The sequence below is a fragment of the Equus asinus genome, chromosome 13 (genome assembly GCF_041296235.1).
Source record: "Equus asinus isolate D_3611 breed Donkey chromosome 13, EquAss-T2T_v2, whole genome shotgun sequence".
NCBI classification, from domain to species: domain Eukaryota; kingdom Metazoa; phylum Chordata; class Mammalia; order Perissodactyla; family Equidae; genus Equus; species Equus asinus.
This window is the reverse complement of record NC_091802.1, coordinates 40,531,532-40,548,668: the sequence shown is the minus strand read 5'-3', so window position 1 is coordinate 40,548,668 and position 17,137 is coordinate 40,531,532. Positions and strand designations below refer to the sequence as shown.

At 41.8% G+C, this 17,137-nt stretch overlaps 1 protein-coding gene across 1 annotated transcript; it reads left to right on the top strand.

Moving 5' to 3' along the window:
* On the top strand, positions 1 to 8,013 carry KRT39 (keratin 39). The gene is given in 7 exon segments (XM_014833929.3): positions 1 to 571; positions 1,414 to 1,496; positions 2,130 to 2,286; positions 2,939 to 3,100; positions 3,213 to 3,338; positions 4,656 to 4,876; positions 6,251 to 8,013. Coding segments are annotated over 7 exon segments (1,479 nt in total). The 5' UTR covers positions 1 to 103; the 3' UTR covers positions 6,513 to 8,013.
* The last annotated feature ends 9,124 nt before the right edge of the window (positions 8,014 to 17,137 follow it).

Below are 17,137 nucleotides of genomic sequence, written 5' to 3'. Positions count from 1 at the left end.
GAGGAAAAAGCCAAGAGGCTTGGAGTTCAGACTCAGTGTCAGTTGCTTGAGCTTTCCATCCAGGGGAGCATAGACTTTGAAAAATCAAAGCTGGGCACACACTATGGACACCAAATGTTGTAAAACAACTATTTCTTCTTCAACACCACACCAGAGGTGCTCTAGGATTACAGATTTTAGGGCTATCTCTTCTAACACCAACTGCCAGCATAGTGGTCTTAAAGCCAACAGCTGCCAACCAACTGGCCATGTTCGGAGGACCACCCACATCCAGGGCTGCCAATCCACTCCTTGCTTGTGTCTCACGCCCGTCTGCTTAATAAGAAGCTTCAACACCTGTCCCTCTCTGGATGATTGTGGCCAGTGTGGTGAAGGCATCAACAGTAAGGAGAAAGGGACCATGCAAATCTTGAACGACCGCCTTGCTAACTACCTGGAAAAGGTGTGAATGTTGGAACAAGAGAATGCTGAACTGGAGGCTAAAATCCAGGAAGAGTGTAACAAAGAGCTCCCTGTCATCTGTCCTGACTACCTGTCCTACTACACTACCATTGAGGAACTCCAGCAGAAGGTAAGATTCTTAGGAACCTGTATAATCAAGTTGTGGATTGACGCTCTCGAAGCAACAGTCATTTGCTAAACTTGAATAGATTTAGTATCTTTTGTGCTGAAAAATATTTTCTAGAATAAGAAAATCTCTTGTATGAAATTATCCTCTGGAGGAAATATTCAGAGTTTCATACTTTTTCATTTTCCAGAGAGACACTCTGCTGTTATAACCAGATAACTCAGGACCAAAAAGTGTTAACAACTCATTGCTGTCATTTCTTTAACAAAAATAAGAAAACGGGGATCTGAGAAAATGAATTTTGTTTTAGGAAGTTCCTAAACACATTAGTTCTTATCCATTTTTCAAACATCACGACACTTTCCTCTTTTACGCTCATTCCATCATCTCCAAATTGCCTAGTTTCTTCCCACACCAAACCTAAGTTTCCTATGCAGGGTATATGCTGATGCCACACAGGCCGGATTTATTCCAGATATTTACTGAGCACCAACAACAGTGCACCAGGCATTATTCCCAGCTCTGGGAGAACATCGTGCTCTAAAGTCCCTGCAGTCATGGTGTTTCCATTCTAGCGGGTCATGGTATGTTATGCAGATTTAGGATACATTTTATATTTCAACAGCAAAACATATAGGAAAGTTTTTATTGAAGTAATTTTTGCTGATATTTTAGGAAAATAACAAAAACTGTGACTCTCCAAAGTTTTCCAAGCTTCCTAAGTATAGCTGCGAAACACCTAACTAGCCTTTCGCTGTTAGTTGAAACACACACAAGCCCCTTGGTTTTTAAAGAAAGAGATCTTGGTGTTTGTCTCATTTGTGTGTACAATTTCTTAATTCTAGATCTTGTGTACCAAGGCTGAGAATTCCAGACTGGTCTCACAAATTGACAACACCAAACTGGCTGCCGATGACTTGAGAGCCAAGTAAGCTCACCCAACACTGTCGTTCACGGCAGAATTAACCCTGTGTCTGAAGCTAAACACCCCCAATAAGATTATCCCCAAATCTACCACCTGTCCTGCCCCATACCATGTTGGCAGTAGCCCACAAAAGACCTTCAAATTCAACAAATGATTAAGATGAATAACTGCTCACACACATACAGTACCTGTAGTTTCTAACATATGAACCCATCTGATTAATAGTTCAGTAAAATAGGTAGGGCTGATATATTGTTACCCCATTTAAAGTGAGAAAGCTGTGGTTTAATGGGTTCAGCTACTTATCCAAAGGCATACAACTTGTACAAGATGGAGCCGAAACTTGGAAGCAACTTTGTGTCTTAATCCAGCGCTCTTTGCACTTACACAGCATTGCCTCTAGGGGCAGGAGGAGGATAAATTCCCTCATCTCCAAGAATGCCACTGTGGCATCACTCTGGCAAACTAATTTAGGAATGATAAATAAGTGGCGAGTTTATCACATGGTTTCTCCTCTAAAGAAAATAAAATCTGCAATGGAAATACAGTAAATGAGAGGCCCAGAGGAAAATGCAGATGGCCTGATTCACGCCGTCTCCCTTCTAACGTCTTTCTTTTCATGTCTCATTTTTAAAGGTATGAAGCCGAAGTGTCCCTACGCAACCTGGTGGAGGCAGATGCCAATGGCGTACAGCACATCCTAAATGCGCTGACCCTGGGCAAAGCTGACCTGGAGGCACAACTCCAGTCTCTGAAGGAGGAGCTCCTTTGCCTCAAAAACAACCATGAAGAGGTTAGAGAAAGGCCAAGAGAGTCGTTACAAGCTAAGCCTCTAAACATACCATCAATTCCTTTGAGTTGAACTTGACAAAGGGTGTCCCCACTAGACATTACTCTATTTTTTATCCCTCATAATTCTTACTACCACTGGTTCAATGTGTTTCAAATCCTTTGCCTATAACACAATATCTGAAGCCTCCATTGTCCTCTCCAGCTTTTCCAGGAGAAGGAAGCAACCCAATTTTCCTGTCCTTGTAGGTTTCCTGTCTTTTTGTAAGCAACCCTACACAGACATCTGCAACTACTGGTATAAGTCAATATTGACATAAGCCCATATTGGCATCATAGAGACTATGGTCTCTCGTAAATTCCACCTCTATGCTTCTTCACCCATTACTCATTCCTGGAAATGATCCAAATTCTTTAAAACCCTCATCTTGCTAGTCAATTCCTTTTAATGTTGCATATATTTGAACACATAGTCATATCTGAAATAGCCTTAAGTCGTTTTATAGCATCTCAATAGCACCTATAAATCATGTATTCCTCTATTGTGGGCTAAATTTCAGACTCAGTTAAGCTAAATTATAGCTGTTAGGCTGAAACAAGAACACAAGGGTGTCATCTATTCACCAAGTGACTTCACATTCTTTTTCTTTCCATAGGAAATCAATTCCTTACAGAGCCAGCTTGGAGACAGACTCAACATTGAAGTGACCACTGCCCCTTCTGTTGACCTAAACCGGGTTCTACAAGAAATGAGATGTCAGTATGAGTCTATCATGGAGACAAACCGCAGAGATGTGGAACAATGGTTCAACACACAGGTAGGGAGGGTAGAAAAGTCAAAAACAAAAAGTTGACATTGTGTTTCCAGGAGCCCTTTAATCAAAGTCATGCTTTCCCTCAAAATATCCATGGTCCTTGACTGCGTTTCAGATGGAGGAGCTGAACCAGCAGGTGGTGACAAGCTCTCAGCAGCAGCAATACTGCCAGAAGGAGATCACTGAATTGAGACGCACTATGAACATTCTGGAGGTTGAACTTCAGGCCCAGCATCGAATGGTACCCGACAAGCTGACCAAGCCTAGCACAGAAGTGATGGCAACAGCCCCTGACACCTGTGTGTTGCAATATTTCCCAAGTTGTGTCCCTCAGAACAACAGTTTCTCTGTTTTTGTTGAAGAGTCTATTGCCAAAAAAGGACTTTATGGTCAAATAAGCCTGGGAAATGCTAGATTAAACAAAGGTTAAACAGGATACCTTCCTGCAGGCCTTTCATAAGCTGATGTACATCATGAATCGCCAAGAAAGGGCTATCTGGTATTCAGCATTCCAAAACTTATTTGACTGTGGACTCCTTTTGTTAAGAGAATCTCATGGCAATAAGGATCCATGGAGTACACTTTGAGAAACACTAAGAGAGCATTTTACTATATGCAAAGAATTTTTACAAACTATCAAATTTACAAAATAATCTTATAAGGGAGGTGGCATAATTATTAAGCCGATTTTACAGACGTGGCTCAGAGAGCGAAGGCAATTTTCCCAAGCCAAATCCAATATAAGTTTCATCTCGCCTATTTCATCGATGGAGACACTGAGAACTCAAGGCATTAAGTAGCTCGTCAAAAGTCAGAAAAGAAATAAGGGTCTGAGCCAGAATGCAGGTTCCAAAGCTGGAGCCACTTCTGCCTCATTCTACTGCTTCTCTGAAGTAGAAAACTTCTAAATGCTCTGATATTAAGGGTATTAGGAAGACCTTACCCCAAAGCTGGTTTTGTCACCAGCTAGTCACGTGACCTTGACCAACTCATTTAACCTCAGTTTTCTCATCTATAAAAATTGGAATCATCATGCAAACAATAGATTATTAAAACCTGAAATTCCATTATGTGCAGACTTACAGAATGATAGAGCAGGAAAGAATTTTAATGATCAAAGTTTCAACTCTTATATTTTACATAGAAAGGAATTGATCCGGGGAGAGAATTATTTACGGCTAAATGCTGCTCCCTTCCTTTTTAAGGTACACACACTCATAGAATGAGGTGCCATGGTAAGTGTTTTTAATACTAGGTGCAAAATAAGTTGGAATGTTTTTTCTCACGTAGGTAGTAGGAAAATCTGGTAGGAGATTGTCAAGTGATTAAGAAAGAGGAAGAGAAGTAAACACTTAAAGGGAGGCCAAAAAAAAAGAGGCTAAAGGAAAGCAAGCTTTAGCATAGTTGATCATTTTGTCTTTGGATTTATTCGGTTAGGATGTACTAAGAGGGCTTGGAGATTCATTACTACCTGTCATAAAGAAACCACTGTTTAAAATGATACAGATCACAAGTGACCTGGGCTCATTATAAATCCTCCTTTTCTCCTCCGTGGTAGAGAGATTCCCAGGAATGCATCCTGGCGGAGACGGAGACCCGCTATTCGGCCTTGCTGGCTCAGATCCAGTGTCTGATCGATAACCTAGAGGCTCAGTTGGCAGAGATCCGATGTGCCCTGGAAAGACAGAACCAAGAATACGAGATTCTGCTGGATGTCAAGTCCCGGCTGGAGTGTGAGATAACCGCATACCGCAGCCTTCTGGAGAGCTTGGACGGCAAGTATGTAAAATAAAAACAACTTCTATGAAGAAGATGCCCACTCACACATATGTACTACCACCGGCAACACAGGACAAGTGCTTTGATCTTCTTGCTAGTAATGGGGAGCTTTGGATGGAAAGGTCCATACACTCTCTCCAGCTGTGCGTTTGGGCACCTACACTTGTCACCTAGTCTAGCTGAGCTGAGTTCTTTTGAAGAGCCAGTGCACCAGTTTAGTTCCTTATAGGTTTTTTAGCTTCTTAGAGTTTTAAAAAATTACTAGGTAAAAAATAGTTTCCCCAAAGACAAACATTCCTGGCAACTTACAGATTTTCCCCCACTGAGACGACGTCTGAATTTCATGAGACTGTACAGGACAACCCTGCTCCCTTTGTATTAATATTCTGCTCACGCTGAAACCCCTAATCTTGTCCACCCGCTTGTCCTTGATGCCAATAGCATCATGTACACATGCATGTGTCAGCATTTTTTTTGTAGAAGTTGTAATGTTTTTAAATGATAAGAAGCTAACCAACCCCTAAGGAACTGACCTAGAACACAGAGCCCTTTGAAGCAACCCACTCCAAACTAACACTCCGAATGCAGACTTAGTTATAGTTGCTAAGGAGACCTCCCTCCCCCCCAAAAATCAGTGAACTCTGCTCACAGCATTGTCTTAACTGGCATGTCCACAGGCTGCTAGCACAGTGTTAACCAGTGCTATCGCTTCGAGGAGCTACAACATACCAGAGTGCCTGGAATCATCAAAGAGAGATGAGGCTTTCTAAAAGGAGTTCTTGCTGTTAACAGCTTCCAAATCCAATTCTCTAAAGATGATTCATTTAGAGACACCCAGAAGGCACTTTGGAGCTTCCTGATGAAGCACTGAGGACTCTTCCACAGATGAGGATCAGTAGTATTATGAATGACTCCCTGACAAGGAAAATATCTGATTAACTTCCTTTCCTCAGATAATAATCTCTTCCAGTTGTCCCTTATCACTGTTGATTCTATCAATTTAGTTCCCATTATATCCATTCTGCAGATGAAAAACTAAAGCTCAGGAAAGTTAGCTGACTTACCAGAGGTCACCAGCTGACAAATGACAGAGCTGAGCTCCACCCCAGTCTTTGACTCCTGGTGTGGTCGTCCACAATGCTGTGGCATCGACTGTAATGGCGGCTTACATAATCTAAATATTTCTAACCCTAGGATGCTGCTTTCCCATGGATCTAGCCTGATTCTTCTTCTTCCACTAAAGACTGTATAAAATGAGTGAATAAGCATTAGGAAGCACTTGTTTTGAGTACTGGAAAATTAACCACTGCCATTTTTCTCCATGGCCATCATTGCCTGCCCTCAATCCCAGGTAAAATTCTGTTTTTTTTCTAGGCTTCCCTGTAAGCCATGTGCCACCAAATGTGAGCCTTCAACTTGCATATCCAGGAAGGCCAGAGCCATAGAATGCACAGCCCCAGTTTACACATCATCCTCAGCCCCCCGTGGGGTACGCAAGCCCTGCAGAGCCCGTGGAGGCCTGTCCCGGATCCTGGTTAAAATCTGCACCATCACCAAGGAGATTAAGGACGGGAAAGTCATTTCTTCTCATGAGCATGTGCGGCCTTGCTTCATCACCAGACCCGCCACAGTCTAACATCCCAAGATGATGAAAATGACCCTGATTCGCGAAAGAGAGGCCAATTCTTCCTCCTGCCAGAAAGTTTTAAGAACTCCCCAGTCCCTTCAGGTACTTCGTTTCTTTACCACTACAGTGGGTTCCCGTTGATAGACAGAATATCTTTCATTCTGCTCCTTCCCTAAGTTGCTACTGCCAACATGATAAAAAATGACATTTCTCTGGGAGCACACATCCCATTTATCTGAGGGACGAAGCTGATGTGTAAGCGCCCAGGAAGGTGACCTACATTACGTGATTCCACAGGTGATAGGCAGGTTTCTCTTTTGTTTACTCAAGTCTTGTTTACTTATGCTCTTCATTAGAGCCAGTCAGACAAGTTCTAGGATTGTTTTTGGCCATGCCACCTGAAGGTGAAAAGCTACAACCTTCCCTTCTAAACTCCTTTTTTGGATGCAGAAAGAAGCCTGTAGGGGAAAAGCACGAATAGGGAACATTTCGTTCCCTTGAACACACAGTCACAAGTCTGAATCCTGCTGAACTTTGCTGTTTCAATTACTGTTTATCCATACTCATACTTTACCATCCCCAAGATATTTTTGAAGATGTCCATGTTCTCCAAAACTTCATGAGCCATTAGGCTCTCCAAATATTTTCATCAAGAATCTGGATAGTTCTGGGGAGAAAATCTAGAGCATTCTGAAGAAATAGCATGGATCCTTTCACCAAATGTTTGCTATTTCTCTTTCTATTTTTTAGGGAGTGGAAGTTGGTTCCAATTTTTTGACAAGGGACATGTAGCTGGAACTCTCAAGAAATAACCCTGCCCCTCTATCTTTCTGAGACGGGTGACCATGAAAACAAATAACTTAGATTCCTGCTTCAATCTAACCATAAGAGAGAAATAGACTTGATATCCACAAACTTTGCAGAAAAGGAATCATGACTAATTGCTGCTTGTAAGCCCAAGGGAGACCCAGCGTGAGAAGGCATCTTTTATGTACCAACCATTATCATAGCTTCTTACAGTAGGGGCACAGAGGGTTTAAGGAATTCCCTACAAAAATTATTTGACGTTTCCAGAGGTTTTAGTAAATAATTCCAAATCAAACACAGAATGTGGAGTCAAAGGCCTGAAGTCCTGAACTTGCCACTTCCTAATGGTGACCCTGGGCAAAACATTTAGCCTTCATCAAGTTTAATTTCCTTGTTTGTTAAACGCGGATCATGCCTACTTCACAGGGTTGTTGTGAAGATCTAATGAAATTGTTTAGGTAATGCTGCTTGGTCTACAAAAATGTTATTTTTATGTAAGCTTTGCTTTTAGCTACAGCCCTAGACTTCATTGTATCATTATTATCTCATGTTAAAATTCTTTCTCCATGAATTTAGTTATCCAGTCATGATTTTTAACTTTTAATAGTGTTTGGTTTTGGGAGTGGTGGTGGGGGGAAGAAGAGAACAAGATCTCCTGTGATCAAGCCCACAGTTCTACTCAATAAAGCATTTTTGAAGTCTTAGGGTATGTATCAGATATCAAGTTGGTGGCGGATGACCACATCAAAGACAAAAGCATTGTCCAACTCACAGCTCAGCAATCCACTTCCTCCAGACAAGTAACAACTTACACAAGCACGTGGAATGCAGAACTCCCAAAGTGAAGTGTTTTCCATCAATAATTTCTCTCTCATCTGAACGCCCAGATTATCCTTAGTCAATATTTAACTGCTTACTATCTCAGATTGGAGTGCGGAAATATGGAAAGAGCATGAGGCTTGGACTCAGAAACCCTGGGAGAGAGTCTCAACCCAGCCTGCGTGTGTGTCCTTGAGTAAAAGGACATAACAACATGGGCCCTGCTGGCTGTGTGGCTAGAAGGATTAAATGAGACAATGATGGTGAAAGAGTCTTGCAAACCATAAAGTGCCACACAGAAGGGAGTTTTTACTCCCTAAATTGAAAACCAGGCATACGTCATTTCCTTCTATAACTTCCTCCTTTGTGTCCGGTTCAGTGACGGTTCCCGGCGGAACCGATACATACCATCAGTGCTAACTGGGAAACCAACTGGTGAGAGGCCAGAGACGTTCAGTCTGCTCTGAGTGTGATTCCAACAGGGCTCAGGGTTGAGGAACCTCGCTGGACTCAGGCTGATGCAGCAATGCCATTCTCAGTTTATCCCAGAAGTAGGATCTCCTCCTCCCACTCAGAGCAAAGTACCCCTCATGCCTTCCATGATCAAAATAAATTATATAAACTGCATGGTAAAGAGGGGGTTTGACCACTCAAAGGCTTATAGATTTTTTAATTGTTTTCTCTGTATAAGGGAATGTAAAACCATCTGCTGGACACTGTATGTGAGTAGTCAAACCTTTTAAAGGCGATACAGGGTCTGGATTGTCACCAGGAAGCTAAACCAGTATCTTATACAGCCACAGGAGGGAGTTAAAGGTGTTTTTTTTTTTTAACATAGTTTAGCAAAGGCCAGCAGCAGAATAGAAAAGGTGCTGATGGAGAAGGAAGGGGGAATTCAATACAAGTATAATTTTAGCACAGCTCAAAAGACAACCATGAATCAGGAAATAGCATGGTCTCTGGAACCCGAGTTCAAATCCCACCTCTGCTTCTTCAGTGTGAGACCTCAAGCTGTTATTGAACCTTTCTGAGCCTCACTTTTCCCATCTGTGAAATGGGGATATTAGTAGTGCCTACCATCAAATCAATGTGAGACTGAAATAAACTAAAGCATGTAAACTACTTGCCATAAATGTGGCTCCAGTGCAGGCCTCTTTGGGAGACAGTGCTGTAGGGGTTAATAACAGTAATAGCTGCAGTGTGCTGAGCCCTTACTGTGTGCCAGGCCCTGCACGGAGTCTTTTTCACATGCACAGCCTCTACTCCTCACCACAACCCCACAAGGCAGCTCATATTACTCTTCTCTCTATAAGATGAAAATAAATCTCAGAGAGAGTAAATGACTTTCCCAGAACTGGAAGTGGCAGAGCCAGGATTCAGACTCAGCTCTCTCTGACTCTCAAACTCACGCTCTTAAACACTAGGCTGAATCAGAGATACTTGAAGCCAAGAAATCTGTGAGTCCCAGTCCTGTAAGCAGTTATAATACCAGGTTCCTTTCTCCCAAAATCTATAAAGTCCTAATGAGACCCAATCACGCAGAGCATTGACTCCATGGAGCAAGATGGCATTAGGTTTGCTGAAGCCTGTCTCAGAAAGGGAAGGGGTGTCAGAACCCATTTGGTGGACCATAATTATATTCCTAAACAAGGGACGTATGGAGGTATATTTTCTCTAGATTTTCTCTTTTTTCATGTTGATGCCACCTTAATGCAATAGCTGGTTTAAACCCTTCCGAATGCAGGAGTGACTACATTTCTTTCTTCCCCTTTTTCCCTCAACCATTAACTGCCCCCTAGCCCCTAGACATGGCCCACAACCTCTCTGTCTTCAACTCCAGGATTAATTCCATCAATTTCTGCTTAGAAGAAGCCTCCCCAAAATTTTTCCTCAAGAGCTCGGCTCGTGGTAACCCCTTATATTACTTGCCTCCAGGATTTCTCTAGTTGACCCAGAAACCACTACCCAGAAACCAGATCCCTTGGGGAGCTTGTAAAATCCAGATTCTTGGGGCCGACGCCGGACCTTCTGCAGTAGCATCTCCAGATGTGTGACCTGAGAAGCCAACTTTTAACAAAATTCTCAGCTGAAGCACGTGTGCTGAATCAAAAGTCACTGCTTTCTAATTGACAAGTGCCTTTTAGTTTGGTGACTTGGTTTGGTGCCCTTTTTTGACGACCTGATGCCTTTTGAGGCTCTCTTTTAGGTTCCAACACCACCTTGATAGATGACCACACTGGCGGACAATTCCTCCTCTACATATCTATCCACCTGTCTACGAAGCGGGGTTAAACAAAAAGTTAATGAGTAACTCATTTAATCCTTACAACACTATCATGAAGTAGCTACTATCAATATCCTCATTTAATAGATGAGGAAACTAATGGACAGAGAAGTTAAATGACTTGCCCAATGCCACACAATAATAAGACTGAATTTTAAGCTCTTTGATTTCCTTAGGAAGGTTGAATTAGCAATTCATTAAATACATGATACATTAAATAATCAGTCCCCAAGGATAGAAATGGTTCACAGTAGCAACAGATTGTTTTCAACTCTTCAAAGCACCTTTCTCCAGCTTGCTTGTCACTGCTTCTAGAAAGAATCCATCCAAGGAGTCTTTATGCCACGAGGATTGAGCGTTTCTCTTTGTCCACAAATTCATAGACTGAGTTTTATTTTTTAATTTTATTTTATTGTGGTATGAACACTTCACATGAGGTCTACCCTCTTAAGTGAAGAATACAGTATTGTTATCTATAAGCACAATGCTGTACAGCAGATCTCTAGAACTTACTCATCTTGCATAACTGTAGTTTTATACCATCTGATTAGCAACTCTCCCTTTCTCGTTCCCCCAAGCCCCTGGCAACCACCATTCTATTCTTTGCTCTTTTGAGTCTGACTATTTTAAGTACTTCCTAACTCATGTAAGTGGAATCACACATTATTTCTTTTTCTGGGATTGGCTTATTTCACTTAGCATAATGTACTCAAGATTCATCCATGTTGTCTCATACTGCAGGATTTTTTCTAAGACTGAATAATATTCCATTTTGTGCGTGTGTCACATTCTTTTTTATCCATTCAACCATCAATAGACATTTAGGTTGTTTCCACCTCTTGGCTATTGTGAATAGTTCCACAATAAAGATGGGAGGGCTAATATCTCTTTGAAAATTAGAAGGATTTCTTTAAATTTTATTGTGGTCATAATGGTTCATAACATTGTGAAATTTCAGGTGTACATTATTATTTATCAGTTTCTGTATATACTGCAAAGTGCTCACCACCAATAGTCTAATTTTTATCTGTCTTGCACCATACACAAAAATTAACTCAAAATGGATTAAAGACTTGAATGTAAGACCTGAAACCATAAAACTCCTGGAAGAAAATATAGGCAGTACACGCTTTGACATCAGTTGTAGCAGCACCTTTTAGAAAGGTATTTTGATGGCATATAAGAGCCTTTTTCATATCGGAGATGGAGAAACTGGGGCCCAGAGAGAAAGGTGACTCATCCATGACTACAGGGTCAGTGAGAGGACCCAGTGTTCTTTGTTCTACTTCTCATTCTCCATCACATGTGTGGTAGACAGCGATGGAGTTGGGTCTGGTGGAAATGACCCTGGGCCAGAATGCAGTGACCTTCAGTTCTAGTTCTTAGGAGCATCATTTGACCTCTCTGTGCTTGGACTCTGGGTACTCCCAGGGATTTCTGGATCTAACAGTTTAAGTCTCTCTTCCAATCCCTGCTGTTACTTCGCTTATTGTGTCTATTCTTCTGCATCTGCAAATAAGAAATGACACCAGAAATAACATCCTCCAACTCCTTCTCTCTCTGGTGTCTTTAAAATAAGGCAATTAGATGCTATCAATAAGATCTTTAAGTTCTCTAGAAGAAATGGCTGTATGCTGTTATTATTATTAATTCCCATAATTTCCATTTATCAAACAATAGAGAAAAGTATCTTATTCATTACCTGAGTAGGTTTATCCTAATTCTGCCCATTTTTATTTAAACTGAAAGTTTTGATAATAAAAACTATTTTAAAAGCAAATGCCCTTTCTAAATGAGAGGGAGGGAGAGAGAGATTAAAATTCAGGAGAAAAGGAAAGTATCCCAGAAGAGAAGAGTACCATCCATGCTGGGAAGAATTTCTAGGCTGAGGCAACCACCTTCTGTGACACAGTGCCGTGGGTTAGTATCAGCATGAGCAAGCCTGGAATGCACTGTTTCAACACTGTGATCAAATGTCTTTCATAGGAAATGAATCCTTTGGCTATGTGGCCGGTTGAAAATATCTGGTCAGTGTGTTCATGCATGATTCACGAGTTTCAGGAGAACAACACCCAGTTCAAATGGGAACAACCCTATTCGGCAACATTGAAAAAGTTTACGTAATTGAATTGTCATTTCAGATTGAACATTATATTTGGAGGGTTTTCTTAGGTAATGCTTTTAAGCCACAGACGACCACTTACATGCACATAAGAAAATAGGTAATATGACAATGTTTCTAAATATCTCAATTAAGGTGTCATCAGTAGCAAAGTTTCTGAACAAGAAAATCCTCCCTTCCTCCCTTCTCTCCCCTCCCCCTCCTGCTCCCTCCTCTCTCTCTTTCTCTCTTTTCTCCTTCTCAGTCTGGAACAACTTAACAATCAAGGTGGACATACTGATGGTACTTAGAGAAAACATCTGTGGCTAAAGTTTATCTCACTATTTCTTAGAAAGAGAGCAGGTTTGGGGTTCCCTTTTCTGTGTCCTTCTCTAAAGAACAACAACAATGAAAATCAAGAAAGCCAGGCACAAAAATCTCTGATATTATGGTTCCTTGTGGTGGCCCAGTGGGCCAAGCAAGTGCTTGAGATTTACCCTGGAGAGGACTATACAAATCCACTTGATATCTGTGGCCACTGGAGAAGCAACTTAACTCTACTGACCCAGAAGACCTAGAGAGAGACCATACTTCTGGCTCAGTTTCTCCAAATCCATGTAGTTGGTTGTAGAGAACTGCCTAGCCCCAGCTTGTATGTAAGAGTAGAGAGGCCTTCTCTCTGCACCTCAGCGGGGAATAACTGTTTGTCAGCTCATTGTTCACAGACCCATCAGAAATAAATAACTGTGCCCTCCTCCTTCACTGCCACAGTCAGAGAGACCACCCCCCTCCCCACCTCCCAGCATAGCCTTTGTGGGTGCAGAGAGAAATCTCACAGTGCAAGGCAAATAAAACTCACAACACATTTAAGTGAACTCTGTAACTTGAGGGAGAAAAGGAGACTAGGAAGAAAATTCAAAGTGCCCCCTGCTAAGTCATTAGAAAAGCCAGGAGAGAACATTGGCCATCTCTGGTCAAGAAGCAGATGCTTGAAGCTAGACCAGCTGAGTTGGATTCCCAGCCTTGTCACCTACTGTGAGATCTTGGCAAGTTACTCAACCTCTCTATCTCCACTTCCTCATCTTTAAAATGGTGCTATTCATAGCATCTACTTCATACTGTTGAGAGGATGACATTAATTAATGCATGCAAAACTCTTAGAGTACGCCTGGTACCCAGTAACATTGTAAGTATGATTTTACTGTGCTGCTTTGAGGAGCTTACATTCAATTGGCAAACAATCATGCTCAAGCTAATGAAGTATTTCACCGGAGCCAACAGTGGCACAGTCATGCAAAGCCACCATGATAACTAATGAAAGCAGTAGATTAACGATGGAACTTTTCGTTTTTCCTTTATTTTTTAAATAAAAATTATACATATTTAAGGTGTTTCATATTCATATACATAGTGAAATGATTACCACATATAGGTCCAACTCTTCTATTTCCCAGAATTTATGAAACTCAGCTGGAAAGGACTTCCCCATAACATATCTACCTTCACACTCTTTGGCAGCCAATTAGGAAGACGGCGTCCCAGGAGGAGGGAGAAGCGTTTGAAGCCAGCCCTGTAAACAGGACCACTTTGGAGGAGAACGGACGTGATAGGGCAGTTCAGATAGGACTGGCGGCCCTTCTCCTAGTACAACATCTGTTAACCTTGTCTCTTATGGCCCTAATGTTCCCTGGAGTCAGGTCATGGGCTCAGTAGAGAAAGCAGTAGGGAGGCTGCCGGAAAACTCTCAGAGCTAACACAGTACAGCCAACGCATAATCAAAGTGATTAGAAATGTGCAGAAGCCACAGTGCCTCCTAGGGCCAACAGGTAAAAAGAGTAATGTTTCTTCCATCCAATTAAAAATTGATTGAATATTATCAGACACTGTGCCAAGTGCTGTATATGAATTACCTCACTCAGTCCTCACAAGGACCCTGGAATACTATTATTATTCCCACTTTACTAATAAGTAAACCAAGGCTTACAGAAGTGAACTAACTTGCTCAGTGTCACACAGTTAGTAAATGGTAAAGTTAAAATTTGAACAAATTCCTGTCTTCCGTACTCCAAATGCCCTGGTCTTAATCACTTCAGTTTGACAATATAATATCTGTAGCCCGATCAAAGACATAAATAGTTAGAGAAATAATGTGTTTGTCTTGGAGTCCTAAAGAAGATGAGCCCTAAGAGCCACTCGACAGTGTTTACACCCAGCCCAATCCAGGACGGAGTGAAGCTGAGCGCACTCACACCAGCACATGGAGAGTCGAGACACTCGTGCCTCATTCCTTAAGACCCCACATCTCTCTTCTGGTTCCATTTTGCCAAACAAATCCATATCACAATTTGCTTTCTCTCAGACTCAAATACAACAAAGAAGGTGCTCTGATTTGCAGACGGGAACTTTGTGGTTGCAGAATGGATCATCTCTGCATGTTAAATTAATAAGTTTGCACTCTGGCTCACTCATCTGGCCTTTAAGAGTTAGCTTACTGCCAGTCAGCTCCTGAGAATCCCTTGGATCTGGTGCACTAATGAAAATGGTGCTCTGAACCCCCAGCCTGAGAACAGACACGACCACTGTGACTGCGCAGAGGAGTGTCATCCCGAGAAGCTCTGCCTCGGAGACTAGACAGCCTAACTAGATGGCACCTCCAGCTCACCCCACTCCACCTATAGCAGTTAGGTTGTGGGGTTCATGTGAAGTTAATTGTCTGAAGATCGGCATGGAATAGCTCAGCTCCACTAGAGATAAAACCAAGAGGTCATGGTTAGCATTAGGAAAGCCTAGTTCTCATTTCCAATCCTTTTCATATTCATAGTGAGCACAGAGTCAAAACAATGGCTGCCAGATAGCCACGTGTCCAACACGTGATTTGTGGCTTCATTAGCAGTCATGGGTTCTTGAAGCTCCAGGGGACTTCCTGGTATTGATCCATCCTAAGATTAACAGGGAAAAAGGTGATAGGATAGAATATTGAAAGTCCACCCCCAGGATCCCTTTTAAGAAAGGCTACAAATTGTGGGGGGGGTAGCAATCAGAAGCAAAATCAAATGTATTAGGTTTAGATATTAAAAGTAGAAGATGCAGATTCATAGGAGGCACTGAGAGAAACAGACAAAATAAAAAGAAGGAGGAAAATAGGTATGCTCTTGTGGCCACAGGGTGAGATGTGCCAAGAGATCATTTGGAGCTCACCCAAATAGAGCAGAATGTTCCGAGTGACTTGACTGCAGGCATCACCACCTCTTCATAGTAATGATATGAAGCCTATGTAGTAAACAGCAATTAGTAATGGAGAAACCCATGGTGCAGGTAGCTCCATCTGAGAGGATGGTCCATAGGGGAATTCAAGAGCTGAGGATAGGGCCGGCCCCGTGACCGAGTGGTTAAGTTCGCGCGCTCTGCTGCAGTGGCCCAGGGTTTCGCCAGTTCGGATCCTGGGCGCAGACATGGCACCACTGTCAGGCCACATTGAGGCAGCATCCCACATGCCAGAGCTAGAAGGACCTGCAACTAAGATATACAACTATGTATCTGGGGGATTTCAGGAGATAAAGCAGGGAAAAAAAAAAAAAAGATTGGAAACAGTTGTTACCTCAGGTGCCAATCTTAAAAAAAAAAAGAGCTGAGGAAAGAGGGTGGGATCAGGAGGGAGCTGGGCTTGGGCTGTAAATAAAAGACAAATATTCACATCTATCCTAATTACAGTAAGTGTATGCCCTTAATCTTCAGGAGAAGCCCTGATTTTATGACTTTTATACTTTACAATAAAAATTATTTGTGAAATATTTAATTGAATGTGATCTAAATTCTATAATTTTGTGAGATGTATTATACAAATTAATTTGAAAATAAAAAAATCTGTCTATAATTTGGCTAATGTAATGTCTATGAAATTGAGTCACAACAACCATGTTTGCTCTTATGCTGATAATTAAATATCCATATTAAATATGTGTATTGAAAATATATATTTTATAAATGACATGGAAAAATATTTTATTCACCTTAATTTAATCTTCAGCAAAAATCAGTCACTAGAGTTCCTATTTCCATGTCACACACACACACATTCTTGCTATATTAATTTTCTATGACCTCTGGAACAAATTAGCACAAACCAACGAAACAACACAAATTTATTATCTTACAGTTCTCTATTTCAGAAGTCTGTCAAGGGTCTCCCTGGGCTGAAATCAAGGTGCTAGCAGGACTGCTTCTTCCTAGAGGTCCTAGGGGAGAATCCGCTTCCTTGCCTTTTCCAGCTTCTAGGGGCCATTCCCATTCCTTGGCTTGGGTTCCTCTTCCAGGTTCAGTGTCAGCAATCTCATCACTCCAAACTCCACTTTCATCACAGGTCTTTCTCCGACACCGACTGACTCTTCTACCTCCCTTTTCCACTTTTAAAGACGTTCAGGATTACATCAGGCCCACCTGAGGAATTCAAGATCATCTCCCTATTTCAAGACCAGCTTATCCGCAACCTTAATTCTATCTGCAGCCTTAATTCCCCTTTACCATATAACACACATATTCATAGGTTCTAGGTCTTAGGAGATGGACACCTCTGGGGGGATATTATTCTGCCTACCACACTTGCCTACAATTAAACCAAAGGAA